Here is an 18,905-nt window from a genome sequence, read left to right as displayed (position 1 = left end):
GCCATATATATTTTATAACTTACTATATATATATATATATATATATATATATATATGACTAATTGACATAATTGTATAGTATTCTAGATACAAAATATATTATACCCTTTTTAATATAATTAAGCACCGCCATTCCTTCATTAACATTATATTTTTTTTCAAACATAATTTAAAAATTAAAAATATTTATTTCATCCAGAAGCAAGAGAAACACCACTTATTAATATAGATAAAAAGAACAAAGTTTACAGGGAAAAAAGAAAGATTTTGTAATAAAATCCATAAGTCAGTAAAAGGATTTGCAGTTGATGGAAGTAGAACAAACATGTGAAAATGGCCGCATGCTTTGTACAGTCTCAACTTGCAGGCAATACAGTGAGAGTTGCATGAGCATATTAATATACATGCGTGGACGAAAGGATATGCACTCAGCAATTGCTTTTCTTTAATAATTTGATAAAGTAACTATGCCTAAAAAATGAGGAATTAAAAAGAAAGAAAAAGTAAATTTATGAATACAATTGTTATAGGGGTTGGAAGTGGGTGAAAAAAGTTTGGAGTGATTGAAGGAGGTGGGGAGCATTCTCTTCACTTGTAAGAAAGAACATGCAACTTTTCTTTTTTGTTACTGGCTGGTAGGCAGGGAAAAAGGCAGGCAGGCAGACAAAGATTAAAAAGTTTTGTGTGTGTGTGTGTGTGTGTGTGTGTGTGTGTGTGTGTGCGTGCAATACCATAAAACCAAGATGTGATATCTGTATTTCATAGAGCAAGCACAAAATAGAATTTATTCTAAAAATTTTCATATATGCTTCCTTCAATGATGAAAAAAAAAATGCCTAAATATGTGTGTCACTTGAAAATCTCCCAAAGTGAGAAAGACTTCAGTAAATTCACATGACATTTCGGTTCATTATATCTCCTCTTTAGATAAGTGAAAAAAAAAAATTTTTTTCCATCAAAATTCAAATGATGAGAAGATAATTGACAATGAAATATAAAAGACTTTCACAGAAACTAATCTACCAATAGATTAAAAGATTAAGACAGTTATGTAAATGAATTGTATTATAGAAATTAGAAAGCCAAATAACTATGTGTGTGTTTTTTTTTCCAAAATAAATTATTTATCCTAAAAAATAAACAAGTCTTCAGTTTATAAAAAAAGTCTTCCTTGGGTTCTAACATTTTTTCCTGTAAATCATATTTCCTGTTGGGGATATAAAAATTCTCCTTGATAGTAGTCCGAAGGTTTGAGTTACAGTTGGTTTAAATGTCTCTGGTGTTACATGTGGATGTCTGTTATGGGTTAATAAGAAAAGTAATGTACTTTGAAAACATGGTTTCATATTTGAATTATAAAAATTAGAAAGCCAAATAACGATGAGTTTTAGTTTTTCTCTAAAATAAAAATTTAAATCAAAACCATCTTTTCCAAGTGCAAATACTTTTCTTATTAACCCATAACACACAACCACATGTAGCACAAGAGACATTTAAACCAACTGTGACTAACACCTCTGTGGACTATTATCCACAAGAGATTTTATACCTCCAATGGAAAAAATTATTTACAAAAATGTCAGATCCTAAGAAAGACTTCTTTTTTTTTAAAATTTTGTTTATTCTTTAAGATAAATAATTTACTTTGGAGAAAAACAAACATACATCATTTAGTTTTCTAATTTATATAATTAAATTCAAATACAAATACTTTTCTTGTTATATATAAATGTTTGACCCTCCCCTAATATTTTTTCCTCTTCATCTCTTCTTTCTCTTATCAATCATCTTTTATTCATTTCAAATGTTTTGCAGACCCGAAGAAAGTAATTTGTTTTACTAGTTATCATAACATATGCCTTGATATTCCCTCCCTTTTCCATACACAATGAAAATATATGCCCAATACGATGTTGAAAAACATTTGTATGATAGATTTGTTTAAGTCGACAATACTTGAAAAGCTTTGTCCACCGAAAGAAATTTTATGCACTATTATCAAAAGAAAAAACATTGACACTATTTCTCCCAAAATTAAGAATGTTTGAAATTTTTTTTCCAGTTAGCACCATGTGTTATGGATAAATTATATAATACTATATAAACAAAATTAATTTTGTAGAAATAAATATGTAGGATTTTTTTTTTTTATTTAGAGGCAGCAAACTTTAAACTGACAAATATTTTCTTTAATTGCAGATTTAGCAACTATCGGTTATCGAGTTTAGTTTGATTTGAAAATTCATGAAGAGACCGGCACCCAAGCAGCATTTGCAATTTTATTTACATTTGATGAACAAAAAATTTCATGAAATGGACCTGTCAACTGGCTAACTTGTTTGTGTGATTTCACACCATTAGATTTTTTTCTTTGTAAAGTCCCATGTCTACACTGATAAAGCAGATACAATAGACCACTTGGAAGACAATATTCAATACATTATTACCGAAATACACCCTAATTTAATGGGACGAATTTGTGAAAATAGGACCTTTATATTGCTCCATATACATACAAGCTAGGAGGCCATACGCCTAACATTTTATTTAAATTATAAATGCCAAAAATTAATCTTTGAAATAAACTACATATTTGTATAATGAAAATATTTTTCTATGATTTATTTTAATTTAAAGTTTGCTGTCCTTAAAAAAACAAAAACAAAACAAAAAAATGTCCTTTTATATAGTACAAGCTTGAACGCTCCTCACAAATACAAGCATTAAATCCATCCATCAGATTTGTTCAAATCTGTGTCTTTCGACTGTAACCTCTGCGGTCAAGGTTTTGAATCTTGCTGAAGTCAATCATGCTAAGAAGTTATAAAATGATGAAATATTTGTCTGGATAATTATTTTCGATATCAGCCACTCTGATGAGTCGTAGATGATGAAACATGTGTCAGTGGATAATTATATTTTAAAAATAATATATATATATATATATATATATATATATATATATATTAGTCTTTTGGAAAAAGAAATCCAGCGGAGTGCTCAATTAAAAGGAAAATCCGAAATGTAAGAGCATATTAATATTTTGTGTACAGAAAATTGTTAGATAAGTCATTGGTACAGTTTGTTTCAAGCCGATAATTAGGACCGTTTAAGATATCCATATCAAGCTCTCTTCAGCCAATCCTCATGAGTATTGGCTAAGGAGAGCTTGATATGGATATCTTAAACAGTCCTAATTATCGAGCTTGAAACAGACGGTACCAATGACTTATCTAACAACTTTCTGCACACAAAATGCAATATATATATATATATATATATATATATATATATATATATACATACATACACACACACACATTTAAAATATAGGGGAGGAGGGGGCGACAAAGCAGTGTGAGGGAAATAACTCCTTTTAGCAATTAGGTAATGCATCATACTAAGATAGCTGAATATTCAATGTCACTTTCGCCAAAAACAAAAGCAACAGAGATATAAGTTGCCAATGGTAAATAGTAGCTGAAATCAAGGTAAATTTCCCTAATTAGAGATCATGACTCCCAACTCATTTCCCAATAGCAGCTGGCAGCTTCCAATTCCTCCTCCACAGGACAACAAAATAGGATCTAAAGCTCTAGCGATTTGGTAAAGATCAGTCTGGTTACAAAAAAAAAAACCTTGCATGAATTAAGAAAAATTAGATTTCCACCTTTTTTTTATTTATAAAAGAGTCTGCTAAAAAGCAGAGTTCTCACATTCTTGATTATATATACATATATATATATATATATATATATATATATATATATATGTGTGTGTGTGTGTGTGAAGAAAGTGATCATAAAAGTCACACACAATGTAAAATGACTTAAAAATATGTGAAGAGAAATGTGAAAATACTGAGGAAATTCATGAAAACATGCCTCCCTATGGTTTTCAGAGTTATATAGAGAAAAAAGGGTGGAGCAGTAACAGAATGAAAAGAGAAAAAAGGGTGGAGCAGTAACAGAATGAAAAGAGAAAAAAGGGTGGAGCAGTAACAGAATGAAAAGAGAAAAAAGGGTGGAGCAGTAACAGAATGAAAAGAGAAAAAAGGGTGGAGCAGTAACAGAATGAAAAGAGAAAAAAGGGTGGAGCAGTAACAGAATGAAAAGAGAAAAAAGGGTGGAGCAGTAACAGAATGAAAAGAGAAAAAAGGGTGGAGCAGTAACAGAATGAAAAGAGAAAAAAGGGTGGAGCAGTAACAGAATGAAAAGAGAAAAAAGGGTGGAGCAGTAACAGAATGAAAAGAGAAAAAAGGGTGGAGTAGTAACAGAATGAAAAGAGAAAAAAGGGTGGAGCAGTAACAGAATGAAAAGAGAAAAAAGGGTGGAGCAGTAACAGAATGAAAAGAGAAAAAAGGGTGGAGCAGTAACAGAATGAAAAGAGAAAAAAGGGTGGAGCAGTAACAGAATGAAAAGAGAAAAAAGGGTGGAGTAGTAACAGAATGAAAAGAGAAAAAAAGAGAAGGAACAACAGAATGCACTGGTCAAAATTCATTGATGCAACACCCCAATCCAATAATCATCTCTTTAGTTTCAGTTTCATATGTCTAGCATGTATGGGGAAACATAATACAGGTGTGTGTGTGTCAGCACATACTGTTAAAAAAAAAAAAAAAAAAAAAAAAAAAAGGAGACTCAGTTTAGACACTTATCAATAATGCTAGAAGATCAATAAGTTGCCTTCATCTTATAAGCTCCATATCAATATTATTTGTCTGGTGCATAGAATTCTTAACATTTCTATTAGGACCATGAAAGAATACTCGTTCTATTGAGTTCAGGTGTGCTCATCTTCATAAAAAAAGCGAAGGAAACTGAAAGAGCGAGAGAGAAAGACAATTTAGAAAGTTTCAGCAGCGATTCAATTTGTAGTTATACTAGAGACTAGAGTTCAAAACTCATCCGTTGTGGCACATGCATGAAAACAGAAACAATGTACACGTCATAAGCATTCAAACTAATGACTATGACACAATTGAGATGTAATCAACCTAAACATCAACAAGTTTATACACGTTAGCCAAGTTGGCTTTGTCCACTTTCTGTGACAGTGGCCATAATGATTAAAAGTTTAGCTTTGGTTGAACGATTAAAATTAAATACATTTTCATTTGAAAAAGAAAAGAAAAATACAAAAAATGTGTAAATGATCTCATTCTTTGAATGAGGTATGAAAAACTTGTCAGTTTAAAATTGATTTGAATGTGTGAACCGGCTAAGCATAACATTCCGACAAAAGCTAAGAAATTTCAGATTACAACAAATGTGTCTACCATCTTTACGTTCTTATGTGAATGACAAATTTGTGACATGGATTTATGAGACAATGTTACTAAGTGATAAGGCTGTGATTTGAGATAATGATATTTAAAATTTGTGGAGAAAATAAAACACATAACTGAAAAATTGCTGAACTACAAAATTATCAAGCAAAATTTTATTAAAAACTAGAGGAAATTATGACGATTAGGTTATTTTCACTGTTCACTACTGTTGGAAGGTAAGGTTGATTAATACGCGTTGACATAACCAACTCTGAGAAAAGCCACCAAAGCAAAATTAAGTTATTCTGACGATTGCCTGTAGCCCATATTGTTCCCATGGGACAGATCCGTTATGTGAAAGAATAAGATTAAGGTAGAAACTTTTTAGTTGGCATCTAGTCTGTCACACACAAATATAATTTATGGGTGCTTGTGATAATGGAAATTGATTACCATTGTTTGATCAGGTTTATTTTGAAAAAAATGAAGAAATATTAAGTAAAAACGATTTGTTGAACTGACAGTGTCTCAAATATAGAATGAAGAAAGGAGAAAAGATACTCTCAAAATTAGAATTTAATAGGATAAGCATGCTAATCAAAAGAATTGTTAGTCACAACTAAGTTGAATAATAAAAGATAATTAGATTAAAGTGTCGGAATGTGTAAAAAGATAAAAGAATTAAACCCAATGTTAGTTCAGAAAATATAAGTTATTTAATTTCTAACTTAAATTAAAAATCAAAGTTAAAACAAAATACATAAAAGTTATTCATTGGAGAAAAAAAATTGGTAAATTTTATTTGTTTCATAAAATTAGGAATAGCATTCACCCCTACCCTCACAGTCCCCCCCCCCCCGGGATGACGTGTCTAGTCACATACACTTAGCTCTCAAATGTGAAATATATCGCACTCTTAAATATCGTTTTTACCTTGACTGGGATATGACAACAGATACCTTTTCAGAATAGTAACTACAACTCAATATCGGCTGCATCATACTTTTCGATCATAATTCACTTAATACTCATGTGAACACCTCTTGACAGTCTATGGTCAAGTGACTATTTTTAATTTACTTAATCAAGACTTAGTATTTGCATCATCTTTTAATTTCTAACATGACTTTTGTAATTTCCAAATATCTAAAACGAAAAAAATTGCTTCTAACCATCTGCTATGCTCATGTAGCAGAGAAAGGTTCATTAAACTGAAATGTTCATAACAGCAGTTATGATTATTTTGAATGGTGACAGACATGCGAAAATCTTATGGAAATTTGGATTAAAAAGACAATAATTTATGCCCCCCCCTCCACAAGCCTAGAATGGTCCCCATTCACAATACTATTGGAAACAGTGAGCAACTGATAGCTATGCAGTAATACATATAATTTATATTTATAATAATTATTGATAATTTGCAATAAAATCCTCTTAACAAATAATTAGTAAGAATACATTGATATAAGTTTTAATAAAGCTGGATAATGCTAAAATAAAAATAAAATCAGAAGCTCTTAAAGTTCAAAGTAAACTTGCCAATATATTGATTTTCTAATGCCAAGGAAAACAAATATATATCTACATCTCTGACCTTCACATTTTTTTTAAATTTTACATTTCAAATATAACCCATATATCCTAACATCTATACAAGTAAATATGCTAATCAAGCATTTCTCTATGACCACAATGTCATGAAAAATGGCATCTTTTAAAACAATCTTTAGCTATGAAAAGTAGACTTTCATGTAAAAAAGTAGATATCTGTACGTTAATAATACAATCTTGGATATTTTTAAATATGATATCCACTTTTTATAACATAATTTTTCAAATAAATGTTTTGATTTTTTCACATTTTAAAGCATCAAACGATTTTAGTGTCAGACTAGATGATCCACCGAGTCAACATTGGTACATTGTACACAATTGTCAATATATTTAGGTTTCTGAACAGATAGTACATGTAAAATTATAGATTACACAAGTTGATTTTCTTCATTAGTTTATGGTATATTTATTATATTTGAAGAAATTGGTTAACTATTTTTAAATATTTCTTATATATAGTATTAATGGAAATGTTAACACCTACATTTTACCACATTTTGTTTTAAAGGATTTCAGAATACATTGTGAGGCCATATTAGAATCCACACTCTCCCTCTTCCCTTTCTTTGCTCTATTTTAACTAGCAGGACATGTGGAAATTTCATGGAGGCATCTGTTATGTAATTTATTGCTGCTGGATATTCTGTCGATATTCAGCATGAATGAAGACCCTGCGATATTGTAGCCCTTTTGTTAAAACTATAAAAGTATTTATCTAAGTAATCTGGTTAATGTAGTGTCAGAATATATCTGGTTATTATGGTTTATCTCCAATATTCTTATAAGAATCTGTGACATATTTCGAGTGTATGGACACTCTGCATGAATGGAAACCCCATGATATACCATCTTTAGATAGTACTACTCTTGGGTCCTAGCCAGAAGATCAAAAAAAAGGTATATTTTAGTTTCATATTTGGCCTAGAAGCGGCATCATTTAAAAATTTTATTTTATATTGAGTCTTCAGGAGATTCTATTTATTAAAAAGGAGGATAGAAAGTGATAACATACTACAAACATTAAATTAGCACATCTATATACAAATAATTTAATGTTTGTAGTATGTTATTACCTTTTATCCTCCCCTTTAATAAATAGGATCTCTTGATTGAATAATCAAGAATCTGGAAACCTTGATACACGCATGTACATTAAAAGGTATTACGGTATTAACATGTATACATGATTTACATCAATTTCTTTATTTCATTCACCTTTTGTCATTCACTCTTCCTTTCATTTTTTAAAACATTCATGTACATATAAAGTGTGCACAGTGACAAGCAAAATAAGAAACATTCTCAGTTTTAGTAGTATAGAGATTTAGACATGGAAAGCTTATCTATGAGATATATATAACGTATTGCAGAAGCATAAAATATTATGCTAATATTTGGTGTATAATTTATGGAGGTAAAGTAATGGCCATGGAATTTAATTATGCAAAGTTAGAATTAAAAAGGCCAATTTTTTTCCAAATTGAATCCTTATCATAATGAACTTCTTAAATAACTGTACAGCAGCACAAAATGTTCCCTATTTTTTTTTTTCATACTTGGTGCTTTATAAATCTTATTTTCCACATTTCATGCACTTAAACATCAAATATAGAGCATTTTATGGTGACATAGTTTAGTACAAAAAAAAAAAAAAATGACAAAATAGCGACACCTGTAATTGCATCATGTAACAAGTAAAATGTTGATGGAAATGACCCACAAAAACTATTTGAACATACTGAACGTTTATTCAATTGAAAAATTTGGTTTATTTAAATTATGATGTAACTGCACATGTATTTCTTGTGATAGTGTAAATTTCATAATTACACATGAAATTATTTTTATTTACCATTTAATGATTACTTGTTGATTTAAATTGCAACAGTGCAAAATACAATGGAATTTAACAAATTTAAATCCACCATAATGCATTTATTATTCATTTATAAACAAGTCAGACATTTTAATCTTTTGCTAAAAAAAAATATGAATTACTTCATGTTCTTTCCAAATTTGAAAGTATCTACGCTGTCAAATAGAAAATCATTTAAAACTGCTTTAAAAATCTTAGCCAATCTTTCCACTTTAAAATATTGCATGTTTCAAAGCCATTTACATTAGATAATTTTTTTTTTAAATAGAAATTAAAACTAGGTTAAATTAAGAAAATTTAGTTATAATTTTATAACAATCTGGTTCAATTAATAAACTAAATGATACCTAACTTAATATTTTAAATCATTAAAATATTTTTCTAAAACAATAGTTTAAAAGAAAAGAAAACGTGGAATAAAATGAAAGTAATTATTCCTGAACAATGGCAGGTAGTTACATCTAATAGATTGATATATTTACAGAAAAATCTGGTGTTGCCTAGGATTGAATAAGGAACCCTAAGCTGTTTTGTGTCAAGTTCATAAAACCATATATATTTTTTTTTACATTCTATGATATTTAATTTTCAGGGTGGAATCCAAGGGTATATATATTCATCATTGATTGGACAGAAAAAAGCAGATGTAAATTTATAGTTCCTTATTACACACAAACTTTAAGAATTCATGACCAAACTGATAAAAACTATAATATACTACACAATTATTCAATCAACCATCGATACTAGTACTTTATAGAAGCATTAGAAATTCCACTCAATTGTCTCAAAAAGGTGGGATTTCCAATGCCTTCATGAAACTGGAAGTATTGATTGCTAATTGAATTAATGTTATTTGTAATCAAAATATTCATATTAATATATATATATGCATGCTCTCTGGACAGTTCTCCCCTCCAAATACCATGAATGAAACATTTGAATAAAAAAATAAATAAATAAAAAACAGCCAAATATTTGATTTGGATCTTTCTCAACAAAAAGAAAAAAAAAAAAAGTATAATCTGAGAAATATCAATCTCAGAAATAATAGCTGAAAGCAAAAACATGCGATGCAGAAAGTTTTAAAAAATACACAACTGTTGTTAAAAATAAAAACAGAACTTACCAGACCAATAAAAACATGCAAAAGAAAATATAACGCGACGACAGAAAGAAAGCGGATTTTAGCACCTGCAGAAGACTTCAACTCTTTCGTTGAAAAGTTAACTTCTGTTGCAGTCAAGGGATATTTTATATATATGTTTGTTCAAAATAGGTGTATCCATCAAAATCATTTGCTATAAAACAGGGGAAAAATGCACTACCAGCCAGGTGTTGACATGTTAGGACGGTTAGATTATAAATAACATAAGATAAGGTTGGAAAATGGGGGGTAGAATCAAAAGAAAGATTAAAAGGGTGCAACAAATAAAAAAAATTAAATAAAATTTGAAACAAAAAAAAAGAAAAAAAAAGACATTGATAGCTAGTTAAGTTTTAGAGATGTTAAAACTCAATAAATTTTTGACACCAAATCTGAAATACATGGTAAAGGATTCGGGGGGTAAGCATGGATATATAAAGAAATTATTGGTTTGTCATTTAAGTTTGAAATAACATTTTTCATCTGTCATATTTAAAATTTAATTACTTTTAAACAAAATCACAATTGTTTAATAATCAAGTTAAAAATAGAACTTGTTACAAACATACAAATACATTGTTGGGATCTATCAGAGGAAATATTTATGAGAATTTGATAAATATATGGTTATGGGTCTCAAACAGATGTATACACATTTGGAATAATTGGATAATAGTACAATAATTAAAAAACTGTCTTGTTAGACCTGTCAAGATTATTTTTTATAAAATAATTTACATCCTAGTTTTAACTTTGAAGAAAGGAAATTCATTATAAAATGTTGGAAGCATGAAAACTCAATTGAAGAGATCTTTCCAAGTGAATTGAAAGTAGTTTTATTGAATACTCCCTGCATTCAGACCTAACACACCTCAGCATTTTTTAAAGGAATATCTAAAAGACAAATCTGAAACACTCACCAAATTAAAGATAGTTATTGAATGACTACATATAAATATCAGAATTATTTTATGTAATTTCATTGCTTTGCATCAACCAAAATGGATGTCATTTTTAGAACAGGAGACGACAATTCAATGTGAGGTTTGTAAATTAAAATCAATTTTACCAAACACCAACTTTATCACTATTCAAAGTGTGCAGATATCTTTTGGAGACACCTTGATAAATTATGTAACACACAATCTGGGTGTGCTATGTGAGCTATGGGTGATAGTGATAAACAGTTTATGCTATCATCTAAAATTAAATCTTGGGAAAACAAACTAATTTTAGCTTTTTACCTCACATGAAAGTCTGTTCATACAAATGTTCAGCTTTGAACACCGGAGAATGAACATCAACATACTAGAACAACTTCCAGATCAAGCTGATCTCGAGTTGAACAAAGATCATGTTTCAAAGGCACGACATCAGCAAGATTGCCATCATAAAGGAGCTAAGTGTATTGCAGAATAATCGTTCCAGACAGAAATTTGCCAGAAGAGCTCGTATGAAAGTGCATTTAACTTACTTATGATTATTTTGAAAAGGAAACTGGAGTTTGGAATTAAAATAAATTAGGATTATATGTTCGATACTTATGTTGAATTATTTTTAATAAAAAAAATAAGGAATTTGCCAGTTTACTTTGTACCCCAACAAAATGCGAGATTGATGCCTTTTCTAATTTTCAATTTCAGGATAAAATTCCTCAGTGGTTAAAAAAAAAAAAAAAAAAGTTTGAAAAGAACATTTACTAACGTAAAATTTATTTTATCTATTTATTTGCCCAAAACTCTTCAAATATATCATGTAGATTATTATTAGTGTATGTGTAAGATAGAAGTTTCCAAACAAAATGGTAATATTTTGAAGACTAAGTGCTTTGGTTTTTAAAAGATGACTATTTTAGAACTACCTTGAAATTTTTAATTACTCAAAATGTTTTATAATCAGTAGATATTGCTAATTATGTTTATGTAGCGGTTCATATATAAAATCATTTGAGGTCACTGTATTTTAAATTCTGTTATATATATATATATATATATATATATATATATATATATATATACACACACACACAAAAACACACGCACACACAGGGTGTTCCAAAATGTTTGACCCCATTTCGTAGATGAATAATTTTAACAATTTTCGTTGGAATAACCTGAAATTTTCACAACTTGTGTAAAAATGTTTCAAGTTTTTGTGCATAACGTTGGGCATTTCTATCTATTCAAGTTAAGAAATGCTGTTCACTTCAAAAGAAAAGGCATTTTGCATATTAGAGCAAGTTTGGCACGAGCTCAAATACCGACTTGACATGTACAGAGTTATAGGTGGTTATCATATTGAACATTTATGAAAGTCTGTCAGAGAATTAACAAATATTCGTACTTTTCTTTTTAAATTTAACCAATAAAACTTATGACCTTCAACATAAAGTGTACTTAGTTTCATTAAGATGCATCAAGAAGTTTCTGAGATATGACCATTTAGAATGGCGACAACCATTTTGAAACACCCTTTATATATATATAAACATAATTAGATATTAGATAACCCATGTATATTGATTAGACTAGATTATTCATATTTTTGTTTAAGGGTATTAGATAAATTTACATAAGATTTTTGTTTATTAAAAGTTAAAATTGGATTAGTGATTAAAAAAAAAAAAGTCCAGAAAAATAAAATAGAAATATTAAGTTTTCTTTTCTGTTAAAGAGAACGAAAAATGTAGAGAAAGGGGTTGGGATGGGGTTAAGGCTGAAAGTCTTCAAGTCAGGTGAAAAACCCACTTACTTTTTTTAAGGGATCAACTGTTGCATAAAGAATATTGTCTTGTACCTGGTAATCCTTGCTGCAAAATAGAAAAAAAGAAAAACAGTTAAAAAATTTAAATTTAAAAAAAATAATTTTTAATATTTGGATTCATTAACATTCATATCTCTGAAAAAAAAAAAAAAAAAAAAAAAAAAAAAAAAAAAAAAGTTTTAATTTGAAATTTAAGAAAGCCAAAGCGATATATGCTTTTTTCTTTAAAATAAATATTGATTAACTTTTAAAAATATGAAATAAGCTTTTACCCATTGATCTTTTTCAAGCGATTTCTTGTTAATCATATTTTTTCTTTTTTATAGGAGGGGAAAAAAATTGCTTGAAAAAGCCTCACCTGAAGCCAAAGCCTACTTCGATATGAAGGTAAATAAATATTTTAAAGAAAAAAAAAAAAAAAAAAGCATGTCATTTTGGCTTTCTTAAATTTCAAATTTTAATATTCATTTCATAACGCTATTTAAAAAAAAAAAATAAATAGTTCCATCCTATTATGTTTTATTTTTAAATAATCCAATTTTGTTAGTGAGTACTCCAATAATCAAACACTTAGTAACTTGATTTCAATAAGATTTTACATTATTTAAAACTAGCTCTATATACTCTGTATTGTCTGTTGCTACCTATTTTTCCTTTTTTTGATAACATTAAATTTAACTATTATGTACTATTTGGCCATTAAATTTTTAATTGAATCAAATTGTCAAAACTATCACTAATTTGTTTATAGTAATGTTTTAATCTATAAATTTAATGGACGTAAATAGTTTTCAAAACTTTCAAATCTTAATACATGAAGATGAATAACTTCCTATTCAATAGTTCATTTTTTTTTCCAATTAAAATTCAAATCGGGTGACTTGTTTATAAATAATAAAAATGCATTCTGATGAATTTGATTAGGTAAGCTCATTTTGGTACTTTACACTATTGCATTTTTATTTCACTAAAATTAATAATGTAACAGATGACAAACACAAAAAGTGGTCATACAGTATGTCACTTCATGATGACATGGTTTTCAGACATGTTTATTATCTCTGTATTAGATCACAGCAGCACAAAACAATGATCATTTTTTTGATATAGAGATGTTTTACAAACATAATTTTAGGACGTATTTGAGATAATGTAATATTAGGAAATTATCATTAAAATAATCAAAAATGGTAAAAATAAGTTTATTTCTCTTCAAATAAATTACAGAATTCTGTGAAAATTGTTTTATTTTACTTAAAAATCTGCAAAAAATATTTTTTCAATAAACCTAGACATGAAAAAAAGAGTGGACATTTTGAAATCAGTGGCTCTGTAATAATAGAAAATCTGCATGAATGAAAAGTGTATTTTACAACTGCCCCCTCTGATGATAACATCCTCACTTCTAAGAGTTTAGAAATATTGAAGTACTGATCCCCCCACCCAGCCACAACTGAAATATGAAGTTTTATTTTTTTTTTCATGGTGATACGATTATTGTTACCCTTATAAAATAAAATTTGTTAATTTGACTTCAGAGTCATGCATACAAATTTATATAATAATAATCTTTTCTACAAATATAAAGATATCACCTAGATGTCTTTTTGTTCAACTCTAAACTGGAATTGATTTGTAATTATTAGACGTTATTTCGAATTAAGTTTAAAAAGAAAAGTTAAAATATAAAAAAATGTCAACTTACGTATAAGGTTCTGGAGTGTTACCTTCTGAGCCTCCTTTTATAATGGAAAATTTGAAAAGAAAAAATGAAAATCAGTCTCGGAAATTGCTTATTAATGATGACTAGAACAAATACAAAGACTAATTTTGAATAGATCTATACAAGAAACGTATGTTAGTTGCCTTTAAGTCAGACCTTATTCAAATCAAACAAAGGTTTATAGTTATAGGGTCAAATTTATAGTTTTGATAAAATTTATAAAATAAAAATTATAAATTTTTTGAGTGACAAACAAGCCAGGTTTTATCGGGGGGGGGGGACAGCCATTTTATGTACTAATTTGGAAAGAAAATGCTAACTTCTTCCTCAATGAATCTATATAAAAAGAGTTGTATGTGTGTATGTATGCCCAGGGAGAGGAATGGTCTGTACAGAGGAGAAAGAGTGGTTGGAGAGAGGGAAAAGATAAAGAGATGGATATAGATAAAGGAGAGAGAAGTTTCAATGGAAAAATGTTACACTTTTGCCCTGGGGAATGTTAGACAGCCCTGCTAGTAAAATACATAACAAAATTATTATATAATTATATATTGCAATTTGTAACCTCCTGGGTACAAACCATGGTTATAACTAAGGCTATGACAACAGAATATTCTTTTCATTATTTTGACTCTTGAGTATATATCAGTGAATATACTATGTTTTGTGATGTGGTTCTCAATTGATTAACTGTGTCGGATATATACTCGAGAGTCAAAACAAGAAGAATATTCTCTTGTCATAGCTCTAGTTATAACTAGATAGAAAAATGTAAAATGAAATGAACCAATTGTGACCCCCCCCCCCCCCAAAAAAAAAAAAAAAACTCAGAAGACTGCCAGAATAATGGAGGACAGTAAGTGAAACAAAATTCTTCTGGTTAGTGTTATAAAAATAATGCAACTAATTCCTGAACTCCAACTATTAATGTGTGTGGGTCATATTCTCTACTGACAAAGAGTGTTAATCCTCCTTGGGATCAAACTTACCAACACTGGTTAACACATTACACTGTCCTGAAAGCTACTTAAAGTTGAGGAATTACACTTGACTACATCAGAGAAAATTACAAACATACAATTTAGAATCTGGAAATGAATTTACTAAAATGTACATAATGTTATGATCGATTAGAAGCATTGAGTAATTTGACATTATATTTAAAGAAGTAATATCAATGAATATTTTGAAAATAAAACAATTAAAATGTTTAGTGCTTACCTGTATATTTATCAAGTTAAGCAATTAGTCGCACTGTGAGATTAAAATACCAAATTCATATTTATCTTTTTAATCTTTTGATCATGTATATGTATGCAAAACAACATCTCATTAACTGTTTGTTTTTATCGTTTTCTTATTCTATGATGGTTTTCATTTCACTATAAACATATTTACAAATATTTCTTATATCATGTACACGTGCTTAGCATTTTAGGTAAAATGCTCTAGGTTTTTTTAATTTTAACAATCAACATCGATAAAGATTCAACATTATATTGTAATGATAACCACTAAGCACCCAAGTTTTCATGTGATTTTCAAAAGATAGAATTTTAGAAAGCCTTAACAGTGTGCAATTTGAAAATAAAACCCGAAAAGAATCATTTAACAGGTTAAAAAGTTAATACGGGATTAAAAAAAACGAAGGTAATAAGAGAATTCCAAATTAAAAAGAAACTTCATACACCCAAAAGTTGGATAAGACTTATACACCAGTTAATATTTTACATTTGGATTGAAATTGATAATGATATTTGAATTTTATTGTTTTAATTTTTATAAAAGAAATTTAATGAACCAGAAGTTAAATTTAATATTGCAATTTAATATCATCTTTAAGCAGACAAAAGTTTATAAAAGTTAGAAGTAACTGTAAGAAGTAGCGACAGCTAAGAGAGAATATACTGAAACTACCAGAAAATGCATTGAAGCGCAGAAATTCGGAACTCATGATTTCTGGAAAATCTACAATAGTATAGTAAATAATAGGCAATCAAGAATTCCCTCATTATTTAACAATCCTTGGTGTTTGCATGGCCACCAAGAAAACTAACATGCTTGCCCGTCAGTTTTCCTCAAACTCTTTGGACCAGCAAACCACTCCCTCCCTAGTTTTTCTTTGCGGACAGAAACCACACCTTCTCAAGTACATGATATCATAAAAAACCTAGACACCTCAAAAACATGTGAACCTGATCTCATCCCAGCTACACTATTAAAAAAAATGCTCTGCTGAGGTTGCTCCAGTTCTCTCCAAACTCTTCAATAAGTGCCTTAATGAATCATGCTTTCCTGACTGCTGGAAAACTGCTTCTGTGGTACCAGTTTACAAGAATTTTGGTGAAAGAACTGACCCATTAAATTATTGTCCTATTAGTCTCCTCTCTCTTTTTGCCAAAATATTTGAGTCCATAATTAATCACGCCCTAGTCCACCACCTTGCAGATGCTAAACTTTTGTCCGACCATCAATATGGATTTAGGTAAGCCGATTCTAGTGCAGATATTCTAACTAATCTCTTAACATAAATATCATTCACTGGATAAGGTAGAGGAGGGGAGGGTAGTAACCCTAGATATATCCAAGGTTTTTAACAGGGTATGGCATGATGGTCTTCTCACGAAAAACAGATCCTATGATATTACCGGACGGATAATTAAATCCTTCTTAAATAAGAAAAGTCAACTGTCAAACATCAAAACAAGGATATAAATGTGGGTGTACTTCAGGGGTCTGTCCTTGGACCTTTATTATTCCTGATATTCATAAATGACCACCCTGATAGTCTCTGAGATGAGTATAATTGTTGACAACACCATGCTCTATAACAGGTACGAGAGAAAAATGAATGAACACATATCCAAGGCAATGGCGGAAACCCTAGAACTAAAACCTAAAGAACTAGCGCGCATACTTACAAAACTGTTTAAACGTTGTCTTAAAGAGAATTGCTTCCCATCACTCTGGAAAATCTCATCAGTATGCCCTGTATTTAAGAATTCAGGTGATCGCTCATCCCCCTCTCAGTACAGGCCAACAAGCCTCCTGTGTGTCATGAGTAAGTTGCTGGAATCTGTTAAATACAGAAGTAATCAACCCTCTCAGCAAAAATAACCTTCTTAGTGACACACAATATGGTATCCATTCTGCTAGATCTACAGCAGATGTGCTTACAGTTATATCATAGGATTAGCGAATCTCTCGACGGAGGCAACCTTTCTAGGGCAATTGCTCGACATATCTAAGGCCTTTGATAGAGTATGGCATAAAGGTTTACTTTACAAGATCTCCAGCTATGGTATAGCTGGAAATGTCTTAATTAAATCATTTCTCTCTGATAGGTTCATAAGAGTAGTAGTTGATGGGCAAAAATCAGAAGCTCACAGTATTAATACTGGAGTCCCTCAGGGGTCCATTCTGGGCCCAACTCTTTTCCTGATCTACATTAATGATCTTCCAAATTACATCCTTACATTTGTAGACATTTATGCTGATGACACTACCATTTATGGTAGCATATCTAAGACAGTAAATGACCAAGTTCTCTCCGATTCTCTCTCCTCTGATCTTGAGCACGTGGTACAATGGGGAAAGGAGTGGCTGGTTACTTTTAATACATCTTCTCTCTTTACATCAACGTTCTGATCCACATCTGGCATCAACTGAAATGAATGGCTCTCATCTTGAGGAGGCCTCAAGTTTTGACAAGCTTCTGGGCTTGACCTTTATTCCTGATCTTAAATGGAACTTGTACATCAAATCTGTTGCCAAGGCTGCTGGAAAAATGGTAGGATCCTTCTATCGATCCAGTAGATATCTCACTACTGATGCAATTCTCTATCTATATAAGAGCCAGGTATGTCCAAGGATGGAATACTGTTGCCACATCTGGGAAAGAGCTGCTAGAAAGGACTTGTCCTGCCTTGATAGAGTTCAAAATAGACTTTGTAGCCTCGTAGGGATGTCCTTTTCTCTTCCCTGCAACCTCTGTCTCACAGAAGAGATGTTACGAGTTTGTCTCTGATGTATCGTTATTTTCATGGAAAGTGTTCGACTGAGCTTCAATCTATGGTCCCCCCTGACCAAACTTTCACAAGAAACACTCGTCTAGCTGTAAACACTATCAATAATTCCCCCACTCTTTATTCTTTATCTGTGCCTAAACCTAAACGTAGATTCCATGAACAAAGCTTCTTTCTTAGAATTGCACGCCTGTGGAATTGTCTTCCGTTTTCCTGCTTTCCAGCTAACTACAATATGGTTGTCTTCAAGTCTAACGTAAATAAGTTCTTGATGAGCCGTTCCACTTGTTAACAAATTTACCAAATTTCCATTTACTAACGAATACTATATTGTCCAATTTCTACTGTACACTCTTTAATCCTTATCCACGTGTGGCTTCTTGGCCTTGATAATTGCTGATGACTATGTAAAAAAAAAAAAAAAAAAAAAAAAACTCCAATCTGTAGTGGAATGAGGTCAAAAATGGATGGTAACATTCAATGCT

At 30.1% G+C, this 18,905-nt stretch overlaps 1 protein-coding gene across 8 annotated transcripts in view; it reads right to left on the bottom strand.

Moving 5' to 3' along the window:
• Positions 1–18,905, bottom strand: part of LOC145277578 (uncharacterized) — a 240,795-nt gene that overhangs the window by 78,987 nt on the left and 142,903 nt on the right. For 6 of the 8 annotated variants that reach the window (XM_080129073.1, XM_080129077.1, XM_080129074.1 and 3 more), the window contains 2 exons: positions 14,378–14,411; positions 12,661–12,718 (listed from right to left, as the gene is read on the bottom strand). In XM_080129073.1, coding sequence (XP_079985199.1) covers positions 12,661–12,718; positions 14,378–14,411 — 92 coding nt within the window. The remainder of the gene's footprint in view (positions 1–12,660; positions 12,719–14,377; positions 14,412–18,905) is intronic. The other 2 variants (XM_080129078.1, XM_080129079.1) reach the window with 1 other exon arrangement.

Source organism: Euprymna scolopes, chromosome 6, assembly GCF_053919585.1.
Source record: "Euprymna scolopes isolate OS-2025 chromosome 6, ASM5391958v1, whole genome shotgun sequence".
In the NCBI taxonomy this organism is placed as follows: Eukaryota; Metazoa; Mollusca; class Cephalopoda; order Sepiida; family Sepiolidae; genus Euprymna; species Euprymna scolopes.
Note: the sequence above shows the minus strand (reverse complement) of the source record. Positions and strands in the feature narration are given on the sequence as shown.